The following is a 16,857-nucleotide window of genomic DNA, read 5'->3' as shown; positions in this document are numbered from 1 at the left end:
GTAATTAGCTTCTTGTCATCAAAAGTAATACAAAATTTTATTGTGGCTTTGCCTATGTTAGACCATTAAAAATGTTTAAATAGTAGAATCAGTTCGATGAGTAATTCTTTTCTTAGAAAGAATTCCAGAACTTACTTTGCCCTCATAATAACTGATTTGCTTCTAAGAACTATACTAATGCTTAGATATACATCATACTAATGAGAAACATGCTCAGCTATACTTACATATAAATGCACTGGGACTTTAAAAAAAAAAAAAAGAAAAAGTGATCTAACCATCCACATCATTAGGAGATGACCCAATTCTGTGAGCTAGTAAAAGTCTCCTTTCACACAAGAGAAGATGAATCATTCAAGGTTCTTTTGGTCGGTTCCCAGAGACGCACATGAGAGCAGGTCACAAAAGGCACAGTGAAATGACACATAGGAAAACAAGGACAACTCGTTCTCTAGGCCCACTTACAGCACTAGCTATCTTGGGTCTTCTCTCTTTTTCCAGCCACCTGGAAAAATGTACACCAAGAAGCAAGAGGGTTATAAGAACTACAAGTTAAAATTGGAAGAATTAAAGAATGCAAACAAACCAGTTAATCTGCTAATATTTATTACTGCAGAAATAGATTTAGAGGTAGTTTACTAATGAGGCATTTTTCAAACCATTCCATTCATCATATCCTGCAATTCAGAAGCATCATTTTAAAAAAGAAGATATAAAAAAGTATTTGTTAGAGTGTAAGAATAACATGTTGAAGTGGTTTTCAAAGAGCAGCACTTCTATATTCTTGGACTTCCTCTTGTAGCATCATCATCTCACCAGGAGGACATCAGCTCACTTAGACACACTATGGCACTCCTAAACACATCTCAGTGATGATCAATTCACAGCCACCTGCATCATCACTTGCAAATAAGATACAGGTTTCAAGGCCTGAACCACCCTAACCACTCCTGAATACAGGACCAATGAACGGTTTGAATTTTAAGAGACATGCCAGCTAATATTAAAGATTCATTTATCTTTCCTTTGGGATTAGTTCTAAGAAAATCTTTCAACAGGATCAAGCAAAAATATATCTTTCTTCTAGTTACTCTTCATTATTGTTAGCCTCCAAAGGCTCATGTACTGGTCCATCAAAATAAGAATTGGCTCTGAACCAAAACTAAAATGAAAAAAAATCTAGACAGGCTTCATGATGTGCTTGAGCTTCTATGATCTTGTGGCTTCTACATGAAAGTTGTCAAATTGTGCAAATTCAAAGGAGTGTGTTCCAATCGCAGCCCAGCCATTCTTTGGATAATTCACATGGATGTTTGTCCACAGCGGCTTGCCATTCAACATGCCAGAGGACAAAGAACCCTGGAGTGGAGAGAAATGCATCCCTTGAAAACATAGATATCATCTCTGAAGTTTGTTTCTTAATAAAATAGAGCCCACATACTTAGTGAAGCAAACGTTGTTCTCAATATTAACTACTGCAATACACAATTCCTAGAGTTTAAACAGAAGTTTGAAGTATGGGGAAAAATTTCTGGAATTACTAATAGAAACTACTTATTTAAATAGTTACCAAGGCACATGGAATATCTCAGTATTTCCTTGAACTCCACTCAAAGGTAAAAACAGAAATGTAATCCTTTTCATAACATTCTAATAAAGCTTTAGCAAAACTTTTGTTATTTACAATAGTTTCAAATGCAAATGCCATGGCTAACAGGCCACAGTTCTTCAGGTATGGCTGTGCTGCAGCCAAAACATCTGTCCCTACCTCATTATGTATTTAAGGTCTTCATTAGGGACTTTTCACCCAACCAGAAGAGTTTTATTGCTTTGTCCCCATGTATAGCATATCACTAGAAGCCACAGGGAAATGGGTACCCTTAAGGTAGAAAAACCATCAGTTAAAGTGATGATAGGGCAGGGTGTGGGGTACAATCACTGACAGAGAAGGAAAAAAAATGTGTTTTCCTCATGATGTTGCCTTTCTTCTCAGGTCAGTGCTTAGATACCATGAACAATAAATGATAGGCTTTATTGTCATGATTGTGGCACATTCTGAACCTATATCAGAGCATGCCAACCTTAGCCAAACATTTAAAACCAGCTACTCTCAAAAGGTAATGGGCTGGATATCTAAAGCACTAGGCCCAAAACCAAAATAAATATGTTTTTTGTCTTTTTCAGTGCTGAGAATTGAACCCAGGGCCTTGTACAGGTTTATCAGCAGAGCTTGGACTTGAATCCAAGTCATCCAACTCCAAATTCAGAGCCACACTCCTATTACTACACACCTGTGTAGTTATCTTCAGCTCTAAAAGTGCTAACTAAACATCTTATGCCACTTACACGGCAGTGAATACCGAAAAACATTTTAACAGGTGAACTATTTGACAGTATCAACTTTTAAAACTTATTCATCAAAAATATCATAAGCAAAATTCAAATACACATAAAAAAAGAGAAGAATACATCTGACCAATAGATAATAGGTTACTATCCAAAATTTATAATAAATTCATACAAATCCATCAAAAAAGATAAAAATAAATGAGTAAAGGATGTGGTCAAGCAGCTTCAGAGAAAAGAAGATACAAATAGTCAATAAACATAATAAGATGTGCAATCTCCCTAATTATTGAAGAAATGCAAATTAGTTTGGAAAAAATATTTAAAATCATATTATCATTGTTCCAAACTTGGTATAGTATAACTAGCAATATGGCAATAGCTATGAAAACCTACAATGTAATTCTACTTCTAAATATGTGACTAAACAGTACCATATGTGTACCTCAAGAAAGCACATTTAGGATCCCCCTCATAAAGGTAAAAATTGAGAACAAAGTTATGCCCATCAAGCCCATAAATAAATTATACTGCATTCAAACCAGATCTTTAACACATATTGTTAGTGTTTGAAAAACTGTCATTTTTAGTGATTGGTGGGAAGAGAGAACAAACTTATTCAAAACTTACTTGAATCTCATAATTAATTTCTATCACAGTCTAAACAAAATTATGAGAGGTCTACTGTGGGAGAGAACAGCATGTTATAAAAGGAATTTCTTTATGCAGTTTCTCTTTGGAACACTGTCAATCAGCAACTCATTATCAGCCAGTGATTTCTGATGACTATTTTTAGATGTCCTTTGTAATACTCTGGAATCTTCTCTAACAAAAATCCATGGAAACCAACTTCTACAAAACTGTGCTTATAGTTGAAAAACAAATTATTCTAAATCATCAAAAATAAATTTATATGACTTTGCTTATACCTATAAGTTCCAATTAGAGTCTTGGTTCAAGTAAACTGGAAGAATAATTCAATTATTGATTTTAACAATTAGAATTTAAGAAGCAGAAAAAAATTAAAAATTTTTTTTTTAAAATAGTGGTCTGATAGAGTCAGTTGCTGTAGTCATTGTGTGGTCACACTGACATCATTTTCATTCCAGAGATGAGTGGTTTACTGCTTCCATGACTCTTCAAAACTTAACATACTTTCTGCCACGTGTTTTACAACAGAAAATTCTAGAAAGGCATGAGGTCATTTTACTTAATTAAAATCAGCAATCCTTACCTTAATTATTAATGTGAGTGTATACCACACTTTTGCTGTAACTTCAACACTTCCTGCGGTATACGTCATCCATCCAGCTGTGATGCAAAAAGATTATCTTAATTGATACATTTTTAAAATCTAAATCACAGAATCATATAATGCAGTGGCATCTACATGGCACTAAGGCCAGCCATAATACAGAACTATGACCCTTCATTTCTAGCTCTACAACTGATTTAAAACAAAACATCTGTCATTTTGCCATATGTTCCATAAGCATGTATGATATCCTGTTATGGGCCATAAGCTATGTGTTTAAATTGCTCACAACCAAACTAGTCAGACAAACTTAGAAGCCAATGGTTGGATAATGAATTAGCATCTAATTCAAGTGTACATTCATAATTGATTAGACTGAATACAGAGGATAAGAGGGAGTACTGTCCGGGATGACCCTAAGATTCCCAGCTGTGAAAGTGCTCATCTGGTAATAGCATTCACTTAGAATTAACATGGAGAAAAGAAAGAGTTAATTTTGGGATTTATCACATTTGAATGACTGAGAAAAAGCCAGGATGAGACCTCAAACAGGCAGTTTAAAACACAGAACAGTGGGTATGCGTACTGAAGATACAAAGTTAAATTCCTAATTCCAGTTCTACCACTAACTATTTTTTGAGACTTCAGGAAAATCAATTCAACTTTTTGGCTCTCTGTTCTAGAAAATCAGTGAGATATCTTCCAGCTCAGGCATGCTGTAATTCAACAGTCCCTACTGCACCTAGTCAGGGTTAAATGCTGTGCCCTGCAGGACAAGTGCTCTGAAGAAGAATGAGAAAAGTCACACTGTTTTCAAGTAGTAAGTAAATTAGGAAGTAGTATTTGTCAGTTTTAAGCAGATCAATCCCTTTCCTTAATTTCTAAAAAGCACAATAGTAACATTTCATCGTCTTGTTTTTGGGAACAGGGTGTCCTCAGCATTCTCTCCCGCCCCTCACTACCTCACCCCAGTTTACACAAATCCTATCATCACAGCCCAGCTCACTCTATACCCTAAAAACCTTTGCATGCTTATTTTTTCATTTACTGAGCTACTCATCTACACAAATTCAATAACTACATCTCTGAACTGTTGGCTATTGTTACATGTGTGGTCAATCTCTTCCCAATCAGAGGCACCAGCACTTTGCAGTGGAGCTCTTTATTGCTCCCACAAATAACAAGCAGATGCTCAAAGTAACATCCCATAGCAAGTCACGTGCTATTAAAAAAAAAAAAAAATCACCTACCTAGGTCACCAGTAACTCTGAAAGATCCATTGGAAAAAATCCAGAAAAAAACTCCTCTGGCACTTCTGATCAAAATACCACCTTTATTTACTCTTCCTGCAATAAATACACCTCCCCTATTAAGGGTTTCTATGTAAACGTCACACTGTATCGTCAGATTGCTCCTGCAGAATGAAAATGTTGATTAGTAGGCTTAATCATGCCTTTCCTAATGCAGTACAAATATTCCATTTTACATCAAATGCTTCCAAACTTCTAAGTGAAGCAAAAAATGACTTGCTAAGTCTGAGTTTGTAGCTTGGATGAGCTTCAAGAATCTTCACTGATAATCGTTTTAAGTGTTACAAAACTTAAGTTACTTCATAGCTTCTATTAATGGGTTATTGGACAATAATATTTACAATTCTTAAGCTCTTTGGGATCATATTTCTTATTATGTCATTTGCTGGTAAACAGATAGAACTGTAGAACATCATGCTGAGCAAAATAAGTCAGATTCAGAAAGTCAAATGTTTTCTCTTAAATGCAGAAGTTAGGGAGAAATAGGAATTATAAAAAGGTGAGGTGGGGGATCTCATGAAAATGAGGGGGAAGATGGGAAAAGGGAGAAAGAGCAGAATGAAACTGATCAGACTAGGCCATGTGCATGTATGAACATATCCCAATGAATTCCACTTTTCTATACAACTATAATGTACCAATTTAAAAATAAATTTAAAAGACCACATTTTTGTCAATAATAAAACAACTTGCCATTCTTATAATAGTGAAATAAGCCGTTTTTCTATGAATACTAAGTAACAGTTTCTACACAATCGAACAAAAGTTTTATTCAAATTTCCATCAGCAAAGAGAAGCAATGAGAGCAATGCTGGGAGCCTCTGGGAAGAACATAAGCTACTTTGTGGCCAATTTCCACATTTACACCTAAGAAGAATTAAAAGCTCCTAAAGAAAGATATGAAATTCTTTCTCTGCAAAGATGGAATCAACTCTGTTGCCTCTGCTGCTGGGCTTCTCAAACTTGAGCAGTATTGGAAGACCAATTACGCTCAGCCCCTTGACCCCACTGCCATAGCATCTGATTCACTAAGTGTGAGGTAGGCCCTCTGAATGTGCATGAATGTGCATGACTTCCCAGGGGAGGCTGTTGTGGTCCAGGAATCCCACAGCAATCCCACTACCATTTTTACCCTACAGAGCATCTGCTCATATAGAAGCAATTATACCCTGATTCTAGGCTCACTCTTTACCAAGAGTATATTAAAGAAGGGGAAAGATGCAGCCAGCCAAGGACTACCTGAGCTGTGACAATGAGCTCTCCTCCAGGTTTCTTTGTAAACACTCTCCTTTAGGAGCAATACAACCACTCCAAACCAACATAATCTCTGGAAAAAAATTATTTCCTACTCAGTATCTAATTGCAAATGGGAAGGGGAAAAAATCTGCATGCAACCAAGAAAGAAAGCTAGCAATCCAAAGTAAGACTAGGAATACCAGGAAATCTATTTGGGAATGAGGGGGGTGGATCTAGAATTACCTGGTTTTTATATTCCTCAGAGTTTCTTAAGAGAATTTTGCACTGTGGAGTTTTACTACATAAAGGAAAATATATTTAAAAGAAGTGTGTACAATGGGAACACAATCAGGAAGACCCACAGTTAATTATCTGGAGTGCTTTACAGGAAGATCAGACACTAAGTAATTTGAGCCCCATCTCATATATGCTGATACTAGAAGAAGCTTTCCTTGCCATAGATTGTCACCAGCATGAAACTTCTGAGGACGGGCACTCTCATGTACATCCCCAACTTCTTTTCTGGCTTATCAGAAGTTTGCAAGTATAACAGATACTGTCAGTTTCATAAACTTATTCTATTTAGAGATGGAATGAGAGAAAATGAAACTTTTTTTTTCCACATCATATTCTAGAATAAGTGATTCTTTCATCAGAACTTGCCAGCTACTTTTGTATATAATGAATGAAATAGAATAAAGGTGCAGTTTACTCTTCCACAGCCACAGTCTTTAGGTTGTGCTGAAGGGGGAAAAATACCAATATATTAAGCAAGTTTGATCAAAGGAATGAATAGTTTACAAGCAAGGTAATTTTGTGATTGTCTTGAGATCCCAGTGACAGCTTACTAAAGACAGAAAAGTCTTAAGTAGCTTTAGAAGAGCCTCCCCTTTGTCAAATTGTTGTGCTGATATTTAACAAAATCTGTAAGAGAAAGTTCTACTGAAAAACACAATTTAAGAACTGTCAGCACTGAGCACCTGAGAACTAGAACTGATTAATTAAAACAGATCTACAGAAAAACTAAACTCATCTCCCCTCCCACTCTCAGGGAGAAGACACAGAGTACAGGAGGCTGTGAGGTGCAGGTAACAGAACTGAACAGAACCTCCAGGCCTGGGTCTGTCTTAGTAAATCTCATTCCAGGGCCTCAGGTCCTCAATTCAAAAGGCAAGAGGATGACATCCCTGCCATAGGTAGTTGTGGGAAGTGCCTGTTATTGAGAAGTTTTCATTCCCTCCTTTCCTTAGTCAGCAGACACAGGACAGAAAGGAACATGGGATCAGCATACATCTCCAAGCCCATCTGGCTGCCTCAAACAGAAGATGGAATATTGGGGAAAACAGAATAAACAGAAGAGACAAATGATAAAGGATCTTGGAAGTCAGGAACAGAAGTATGGAGGTGATGTGAGAGCAGGCAGATTTGCTGTACATTCCCAAGTGGTGGAGAAACCTGTTGAAAATAGGGGTTGAGAAGGATGGAAACAGTCCTTTCCTGATTCAAATAACTGCTATTCATTAGTTCCTTTTCTTTCAGATTTTGTAACTCTTTCCCCGTCTCCATACTCTCCTCCACCTATCTCTTCCCCACTGCCTTATCCACTATAATAGATCATAGCAAAGATTATTACCACTTGGTATTAAATCTTTAAATATATGAGATTTTTGTTGTTGTCATCATCTTTGGATAGTAAATCTCATCATTCTACTACAAGTGGCCTCTCAATTTTTCTGGAGACTCACCCAGAAATGATAGTTTGAGTTTAGAGAGAGGTCTCTATAAGGAACAGGAGTACAAAGAAAAGTTAAACGTTTCCTAGACAGCTTACTTCCAACCTGATGATCAAAACAATGGGTCATGCCTTTTACACTTAAACCCACTGTTATGCTGTAGATATGAGGTGTCCCCAAAAAGCTCCTGTTAATACAGGAATATTCAGAGATAAGATGGATTATGAGGACTATGACCTAATCAGTCCATCCTAGTTTGGTAACTGAAGCCAGGTGGGGTGTGGCTGGAGGAGGTAAGTCCCCAGGGGTGTGCCTGAAGGGTACATCTTCCCTATGGCCCCTTCCCTTTCCACCCTCCCCAACTCCTCTGCTTCCTGACCTGCCATAAACAGAGCAGCTTTTTTCCCCTGGGCCCTTCCCCCATGAAGTATTGTCTCACCATGGGCAGCTCTTGAGAATATGGAGTCAGCCACCTCTGGACTGTGACCTCTGAAACTGTGGGCCACAAATAAACTTTTCTTCCTCTTAGTTGTTCTTGTCAGGTGTTTTGATCCCAGCAACACAAAAGCTAACTAAAACACCCATCCACCTGTATCATAAGACCATAGCCACAAATGAGAAAGTAACAAACCCCAAGGACATGTTCAGAAAATCCAGTTAAAAGTTTCTACCTCAGAGACAATGTGATAAATAGTATGTTAAATAAGAGAACAAGCCACTAAAGTTATCCTAAATTAGGGAAGAATTCTACCTATTTTCCACAGCGTTGTAAGATTCCAGGGACAAGATAACTAAAAATTTCTTAGACTTACGTCAGAGCTTGGTTCTAGAATAGGGATTTATAACTGGGAGTGACGCAATACAAATGGGATAAAGACTTTTTGTAGCATTCTGTCGATAAGCAACTCAAGAAATTTTCAGAGTCTTCTTTTCCCTGACCAGTTTCCAAGTTTCATAGCTTGACATTACTATTTATTATCTTGAAATCTGGAATGCATGTGTTCATGTGCATACATGCATGCATGCATATTTGTTTTTCCACAGAAGAATTTACTAGAAATAGGAAAAAAACAGAAAAGAACCACCTAAAGCAGGTAATTAGACTTTCCACAAAGGCTAAGAAAGTGTAAGTATACTATTCATCCAGCAGGTGGCAACACCAGATCAACAAATCAATTCCAGCAAAACAAAACCACAAAGTCTATATAAGTAAATATTAATTACAATTGGGTCCAAATTTTTCACTTTTTATATTAAAACCAAATTTCTCCTGAAATAACCAGTATTAAATTGGGCTAATATGAAGGAGGAACATGAAGACACCAAAACAATTTGCTGATTAGTGGGTGCCATGATATTCAAAAATTATTACACATCTGCTATGATCTTGTGCAGGGAGGACTACTGAAAACTTTTTGACATCCTCAATGTAGATCTGGCTGAAATGACCTTGTAATTCTGGGTCCATTCTGAAGCATCTCACATACCAATGGTAATCTCCTATAATGCTGATTGTGTTGGCAGCATCAGCCGTCCACGTGATAGGTCGCTGATTAAGAACTTGGCGCAGCGTGTAGCGATGCTCTCCTTTGTCTTCAATATTCGTATAGTACTCAAATACACCAGTCTGATCAGCAAAATTTGGAGGTTCACTAAAAAATGGGTAATCTGTTCAAAACACAATAAATTCTGTTTAGTATAAAAACCTTACAGAATCTGATGGTACATTTTGAAACACTATTGAAAATTTCTAAATAATAATACAGATAACCAAAATTTGGCATTCAGATATAACAAAGAGATTGACTTTTACATCATCCAACTTTTACCCATTTTTATCTTATTCAAGTAGTTTAGAGACTGCAGTACAGTCAGTTGGCTAAAGATCACACAGACCAGGTTAACAAGGAGGGCTAGTGAGTGGTAGAAGTCTCCAAATGGTGGAACAAGCAGTCCTGAAGCCAACAAGAAGTTTAAATTCTCTTTAGTAATGCTAATATCCTCCCTCTTACTCTCACATAGGTACAGAATTTTTAGAACAGATTACAAAGCCACCTGACTTTGTCTATGAGGCCAACAATCCTGTATAACACCACTTATTAGTTAACAAATTTTGTTGCTTACTGAGTGATCTAGGAATATAATCACAATAACCATTTCTCTTACCATTTTTTTTTCAAATGGTTCTCCTAATACACCTATAATCTGAAACTTTTCTAATGGTTTTAAGACAGATCTTCCCAAACACCAGCTATAATATACAACTCCCAGACACAACTAAAGGGTTTATGATGATGTGGATTACTCATCATCAAGAACAGTTAACTGCCCCCTGCAGCACTCAGTTCACAAGCACCATGAAAAGACAGGCATTCGTATGTCCTAACTGCCACACAAGCGACTAATGGTCAAGGGAGCAGTGGCAGAGTTACAAATCTGAAGTTCCACTAAAAACAACTTAGAATTATAACTTTCATTCTGACAGTAACCTCTCTGGCACTGAAAAATCCAGATAAGATTTGCCTTGCAGGAACATAGAACTTAGGTCTCATTTCACCACACAGAGACTTAAAAGCTTGATAAATATGCTTGTGATAGTCATTCCATGATGCATGTAGTTTAACAGACAGAAACTGACCTAGTCCTGCTAAAGAAAGAGGCCAAGGAAATTTTTAGTGAAAAATACTTACCAACATTGAAATCATCCTTATAAGAGAGTGGGAAGGACTGGGATTTGGGAGGCAGTGGGTGGCTGCCTTTGCGGCCTGTGGTGAGAGTGGTGAGTGTAAACAGCTCATCCTCTTGCAGGTCCAGGGTGAAACGGCCACCACTGTCAAGGAGCTGAAAAACATGTTGCTGGGTCAATGCCAGGGGCTATGGCTCATCTCTGGGACAAAACAGCTTTTCAAAAACCAAGTTTAAGGAAGAGCCCAATTCATTTCTGCTAGAACTTCCTAAACATGTGTGAAAGACACATTAATACCAAGGTCCGTGGGATCCTTTTTTCTCAAGTATTTTAGAAGACTTTATAATATTAATTATAATTTATAGAAAGAAAAATTAAAGCATTTTACTTTGTGGAGGGAAGAAGGATTAGATGATTCCCAAGTCAATTCTATAGGCCTATTATTTTTCATCATACTGTAAGCTTTTTATAGTGTGTGTGTATTTAATACATGCAATTAAGAGGCCTGTTTATTTCTTTTAGGATTTTACTAAGAAAGAAAAATCCATAAAATATTACTGTTGACTCAACTATTAATCCCAGAAAACCTTTAACAATTAAGAAAGAAAATTTATGCCCTATATGTTCAAGTTTAGGTTCATGTCACATTTATGATCTTAACAACTTAATCTCTACTTTTTTCCCCCTCACCTTCAAAATGAAGGGGAAAACTACATACTTCACAGAGATATTTTGAGAACTAAACCAGATGATGTTTATAAAGTACTTAGCTTAGTGTGTGACTAACAGCAAACACTCCCTATGTCATAGCTGTCCTGTGCTAAATGCAGACCTCTGAAGACATTAGAATCCCTTGCACAATTAATGTAAGCATTAAATTTATGCCCATTTTATGAGACTTTGGAGAGTTTTGGGGTTTTTTTTTCCTATTTGGAATTAAAGAAGTTTAAATATCTTCGCTTTAACACTAAACTGATGGTCAGATCTATAAAATATATAATGCTATATTCTGGCTCAGAAATAATATTCTTTTTCCCCTGGGGAAAAAAATCAGGTTTGTTATGTTCTTTCTAGCAATTTGTAATACAGAAAGTAGAGACTGTTCTGTTTTAGATTTTTTTATGTAATGGATGTTTCATCATTAATAGTGACAAGCTAATTATCAGAACATTAAGAATGATCAGAAAAAGTAGGAAGATTTGTGTCAATTAGGTGAAGTAATGTGCTTGCTTGAGCCAATTCACTTGTTGAAACCTCTCCTGAGAAACCTCCATGCTAGGTACTGAGGCAGGCCCCTGGGCTGAAGCGAAGTAAAGCAGTTTCCCAATCCTCGGGTGTCTACTGTAATGGGGAAACTGTTAAACTGGGCAGCATACAGGCCAAATGGCTATTCACTAAGACTGGTAGAGAAAAGTTTCAGGGGAAGTGACACTTGAGCTGAGTCTTGAAAGATGACAAAGATCTGAAGAGAATCCATCCCAGAAGAAGAAAAGAACAGATGCAAAGCACAGAGGTAGGTAAATGGGTGTGCCATGCTCTGAAAAATGGAAGAGGTCTCGTCTGTGAAGAGAGGCCAGTTTAACAGGACAAGCGTCTAGAAAGCAGTCTGCCACCTCATGAGCAGGTACAAGGGTCATGCGCTATGCTAAGGGATATGAACTGACAAAAATAAAGTGCTGGGGCATTCTAAACACAGTGCTGCCAAAAACCAGACCTGTACTGCAAACACAGCACGGGGGCAGGTGATGATGGCTGGTGAGAGTCATACTGGAGGCTGGGAAAACAGGAGGTAGTTTCTGAAATCCAGGAAAGTGATAATGAGGAGCTGAAACAGGCAGCAGCAGAAGTAGAGAATAAGAAATGAGGAGCAAAAACACATGGATAAGAGAATGGTCCACAGTTGACCACCAGTGGGATACAGAGGGTGAGTGGGAAAGACAGCCTCACGTGAGACTTGAATTTCTTACTGGGGCAGCCGGGTGGGTAATGGCACCAGCCACCAAATCAAACCAGTATCTAAGAACAAAACAGTCCCATAAATATACAAAATTTCTATAATACCTTAGAGGATTTCTATTTTAAAAATCAGGATGCAATTATATCTCCATTATGCTTCAGCTATAAAATCAATGATCAATTAAAAACTCTTTTTCATCAACTTTCTGTTCCCTTTTACTGCTTTACTGTTGCAATACCCAAAATATAGGAATTTATTTTAAAACTACCCATAGAGAATCCAGTTGTTTAAAAAGAGTTCTCTCCAACGGTTTTGCAAGTTTGGTATACCACACTTGTAGCTCGGGTATATCACTCTGGGGAGAAAACACAAGAAAGCATGGTTCAGTGATCCATCCCATACTTTGGGAGAATTTCCAAAATCAGTACCAGTAAGAACAGAGCAATGATGATGTACACTATTTCTCTCTACCAAAAGAACTATCTCAAATTCTAAACAATAATGTTTTGTTTTGTTTTTTGTTTTTTTTTTAAGAGAGAGAGAGAGAGAGAGAGAGAGAATTTTTTTAATATTTATTTTTTAGTTTTCGGTGGACACAGCATCTTTATTTTATTTTTATGTGGTGCTGAGGATCAAGCCCAGCGCCCCGTGCATGCCAGGCGAGCGCACTAACACTTGAGCCACATCCCCAGCCCCAACAATAATGTTTTTAAAAATAGGAAAACATTGTTTACACAAATACTTTATTTCCTTAAACATTAAAGAATTTTGGTCAATGTTTTAAAAGATTTTAGTGCCTTTGCTTAAAAAATGCTCATTATTTTACCTGTGTAAAAATCTCAAAGAGAGTACTGCATTTTCTCAATTCAAATCTAATAAGAGGTAGAAATAGCAAAAATCTGGTTTCTTATTTGTTTGGTTTTGTTTATTTGTATTTAATATACTCAATGCTTAAACATTTCTCGGACCATACAATCACTCTCAGATCACCAAGAACAATTTTCCTGAAAGTGACTTCTGTTAAGTGTTCCTCAAAACCACAGAAAGCTTTACCTCCCATTGGCTTCTGTCCTGTTTGATTAAAAGGAGTCAGGAGAAAGAAGATACCAGAGCAGTTATATATTTATATGCAAATTGTTAGTAGTTCATAATGTAAGACTTCACTAAAGAACTGCTGGTCTGTGATAGAATATATCCATTCTCAAATCAAAATCAAAGTGAAAGTCACATTTATGTACTTACGAAAGATCCCTTAAGAGTAAAGGTAGCCAATTGATGTGACACATTATAATATGGAAGAAATGGCCGTATACATGTAGAATGTTTATGGCTCTGAGGGAATAAAAAAAATGTAAGTTATCCAAATGATATACAAGCTATTTGAGGTAGACTTATTTACTGCCCCAAGATTTAAAAAAAAAAAAATAGCATACACAATTTATTTCATACTTTAAAATATTTTTTCTATTGTAACCTTAATGAATGTGCATTATGTGTATACAATCAAAGCAAATATCAATGAGATTTCAACTAAATCAAACTCTAAATTCATAGCTAAATTCCAGAGACTAAAATTGTTTTTTTGTTATAAATATTTTCCAAATAAAATACACCAAATAAAAATCAAAAGTTTGGATGTTTTCACTAAAAAGACATCACATATAAATACAAAGTAAAATCAGCTAAATATATATGACACACAGTTCTCACACTGCTGTCCTCATGTACTAAAGAGTTAACTACTATGAATTGGGATCAAAAATGTACAATACACAATTCCTGCTTTAGAGAATTCAACAATTATAACGCACTTACAGTACCAGAGTCTGTCCTAGCCTTTGTAGACAATAAAAAAAAAATTACAACTATAATTAGACATTGTAATACCTACGCTCAGTAATTGATATATGACCAGAGAGAAAATCAGTACAACTACTGGAGAAATGAACAACACTATCAGGTAACTTCCAGATTAACATCTATAGACCACTCCATCCAGCAAAAGCAGAATGGATATTCTGTTCAAGTGCGCACAGAACACTGACCAAGGTACACCATATTCTTACCTACAAAAGAAGTCTCAATATATTTAAAAAGATTTAAGTCACACAAAGTACATTTTGTGACCATAGCAGAATTAAATCACAAATAAACAAGAAAAAAAAAACCTCTGGAAAATTCTAAAATATTTAAAAACTAAATAACAAATTTCTTCAAGGGCCAAATAAAAAATAAAAATACTCAAAATGAAAACTTTCTAAGTCTGACTAAATTAGTTTACTTATCTAAGAACTTCAACAAACTCCAAGAGTAAATACAAAGAGATCCACACACAGATGCATCTTAGGAAAACTTTGACTGCTGAAAGTCAAAGAAAAAAAAAATCTTGGAAGCAGCAAGAAAAAAATGGCTCCATTTACAAGGGAAGCTCAATAAGATTAACAGTTACCACTGATACAGTGAAGGACATGTTCAAAGTGCTCAAGGAAAATAAAGTGTCAACCAAGAATCCTATAACCACCAAAACTATCTCCCCCCAAAAAAATATAAAGGCAAAATAATGACATTCTCAAGTAAGCAAAAATTGACAGACTGTGATGACAGCAGATGCAGCTTTTACAAAATGCGACAAGAAATGCTTCAAGCTCAAAGCAAGGGACTCCAAAACAGTATTTCAAATCCACAAACAAATGTACTAGTAATCACGATTATTTTAAAGACAGTAAAAATGCATATTACCTATCCTTTCTTCTCATAACTGATTTTAAAGTCGATTTATGAGACAATATATATAATTTTATTGGTGGGATTGCAATAAAAAAAATGTTTAATTGCACTAACAACACAAAGGAGCCAGTGGACAAAAAGCTAGAATGACATCAGATGGCAACTCAAACACACAGAAACAGATGAAAAGAACCCAAATAATAAATTAAAAACTTAATATAGCAAAAGCCATAAACATATGCTTGTTCACCTTTCTTCTCTTAGTTTATTAAAAATATGAAGTAAAATTTATAATGTCTTCCCAAGTTTCTAACATGTAAGTAATGATACAATAAAAATCAAGCAAAGGAGGAGGGAAGAGAACAACCAATGAATAATATTTCTTTATCTCACTGGATCAATTAGTTTAAATCTGAAGTGATTCTGATAAGTTAAGATGTATATAGTACACTAGAACCATCACTAAATAAATAACACAAAAATATAGTGAAAAAAATCATTAAAGGAATTTAAATGTTACGTCCAAAAATATTCATTTGATACAAATATGTTTGTGTGTGTGCGTGTGTGTGTGTGTGTGTGTGTTTAGTAAAGGAGAAATCAAGGAACCAAAAATGAGATATATAGAATGCAAACACTGAGAAGGTGATGTAAATCCAACTGTACATCAACATTAACATTAAATGTGAATGGCCAACACAATCCAATGGAAAGTCCAGACTAGATAGAAAAAAAGAGAGATCCAAGTATGTTCTGTTGAAAGGAGACAGACTTTGGATTCAAAGAAACAAGTAGATTGAAAATAAAAAGAGGGGGAAACTATATTAACAAACTACAAGAAAGCCAAAATGATAACAGCTAGAATGATAGCAGACAAAACAGATTGTTTAAAAAAAGAAAACTGTAACTAGGGATAGAGTATGACAGAAAGGTCAATACATTGGATAAATGGAGCAATTAGAAACATACTTGCACCTAAGAAGAAAGTCTCCAAATAACATGAAACAATAACTGACAGACTAGGGGAAGGAAGACAGACAATACAACAACTACAGTTGAAGATTTTAATTAGTAACTATTAATAACAGAGCAGGGAAAATAGAAGAATTAAATAATGCCATAAACTAACCAGACCTATGAAACGTCTACATAGAACTCCACACAAGACTGAACATACACTCTTCCCAAGTCTACATTCTTCAGGATACACCAAATGACAGGCAATGAAACAAGAAATAAGTATATTTATTCTTCAATCACAATAAAGTGAAATGAAAAATCAATAATAAAAAAAACTGGCAAAACTCACAGAAATGTGGAAATGAAACAATACCTTCCTAAAGAACCAATGGGCTGAGGAAGAAATCACAAGGAAAATTAGAAAAATACTTTGAAATGAGTAAAATGTAAATAGACCATAAAACTTCAGAATACACTAATATAATAAGAATATACTAAAGTACTGCTTATAGAGAAAGTAATAATTGCAAATGCCTATATTAAAAAAAAAAAAAAAAACTCAAAGCATTAACCTTCCTTCCACCTCAAGAAATACAAAATTTTTTATCTCACTAGAACTCAGTTTAAATCAGAAGTCATTAAACAGT

General features: G+C 35.8%; 1 protein-coding gene across 5 annotated transcripts in view; it reads right to left on the bottom strand.

Annotated features, from left to right (window-relative positions):
- Positions 1–589: 589 nt before the first annotated feature.
- Positions 590–16,857, bottom strand: part of Galc (galactosylceramidase) — a 71,292-nt gene continuing 55,024 nt past the window's right edge. For 4 of the 5 annotated variants that reach the window (XM_046440715.2, XM_046440717.2, XM_046440718.2 and 1 more), the window contains 7 exons: positions 13,766–13,855; positions 12,792–12,878; positions 10,571–10,721; positions 9,368–9,548; positions 4,852–5,015; positions 3,581–3,657; positions 590–1,359 (listed from right to left, as the gene is read on the bottom strand). In XM_046440715.2, the coding sequence (XP_046296671.1) occupies positions 1,210–1,359; positions 3,581–3,657; positions 4,852–5,015; positions 9,368–9,548; positions 10,571–10,721; positions 12,792–12,878; positions 13,766–13,855 (900 nt within the window). In that variant the 3' untranslated portion in view covers positions 590–1,209. Of the gene's footprint in view, positions 1,360–3,580; positions 3,658–4,851; positions 5,016–8,319; positions 8,470–9,367; positions 9,549–10,570; positions 10,722–12,791; positions 12,879–13,765; positions 13,856–16,857 lie in introns of those variants that run through there. The other variant, XR_009226354.1, reaches the window with a different exon arrangement.

The sequence above is a fragment of the Marmota monax genome, unplaced genomic scaffold (assembly GCF_021218885.2).
Source record: "Marmota monax isolate L192 unplaced genomic scaffold, Marmota_monax_Labrador192_F-V1.1 WCK01_AAM20220418_F8-fsc00017, whole genome shotgun sequence".
NCBI classification, from domain to species: Eukaryota; Metazoa; Chordata; class Mammalia; order Rodentia; family Sciuridae; genus Marmota; species Marmota monax.
Note: the sequence above shows the minus strand (reverse complement) of the source record. Positions and strands in the feature narration are given on the sequence as shown.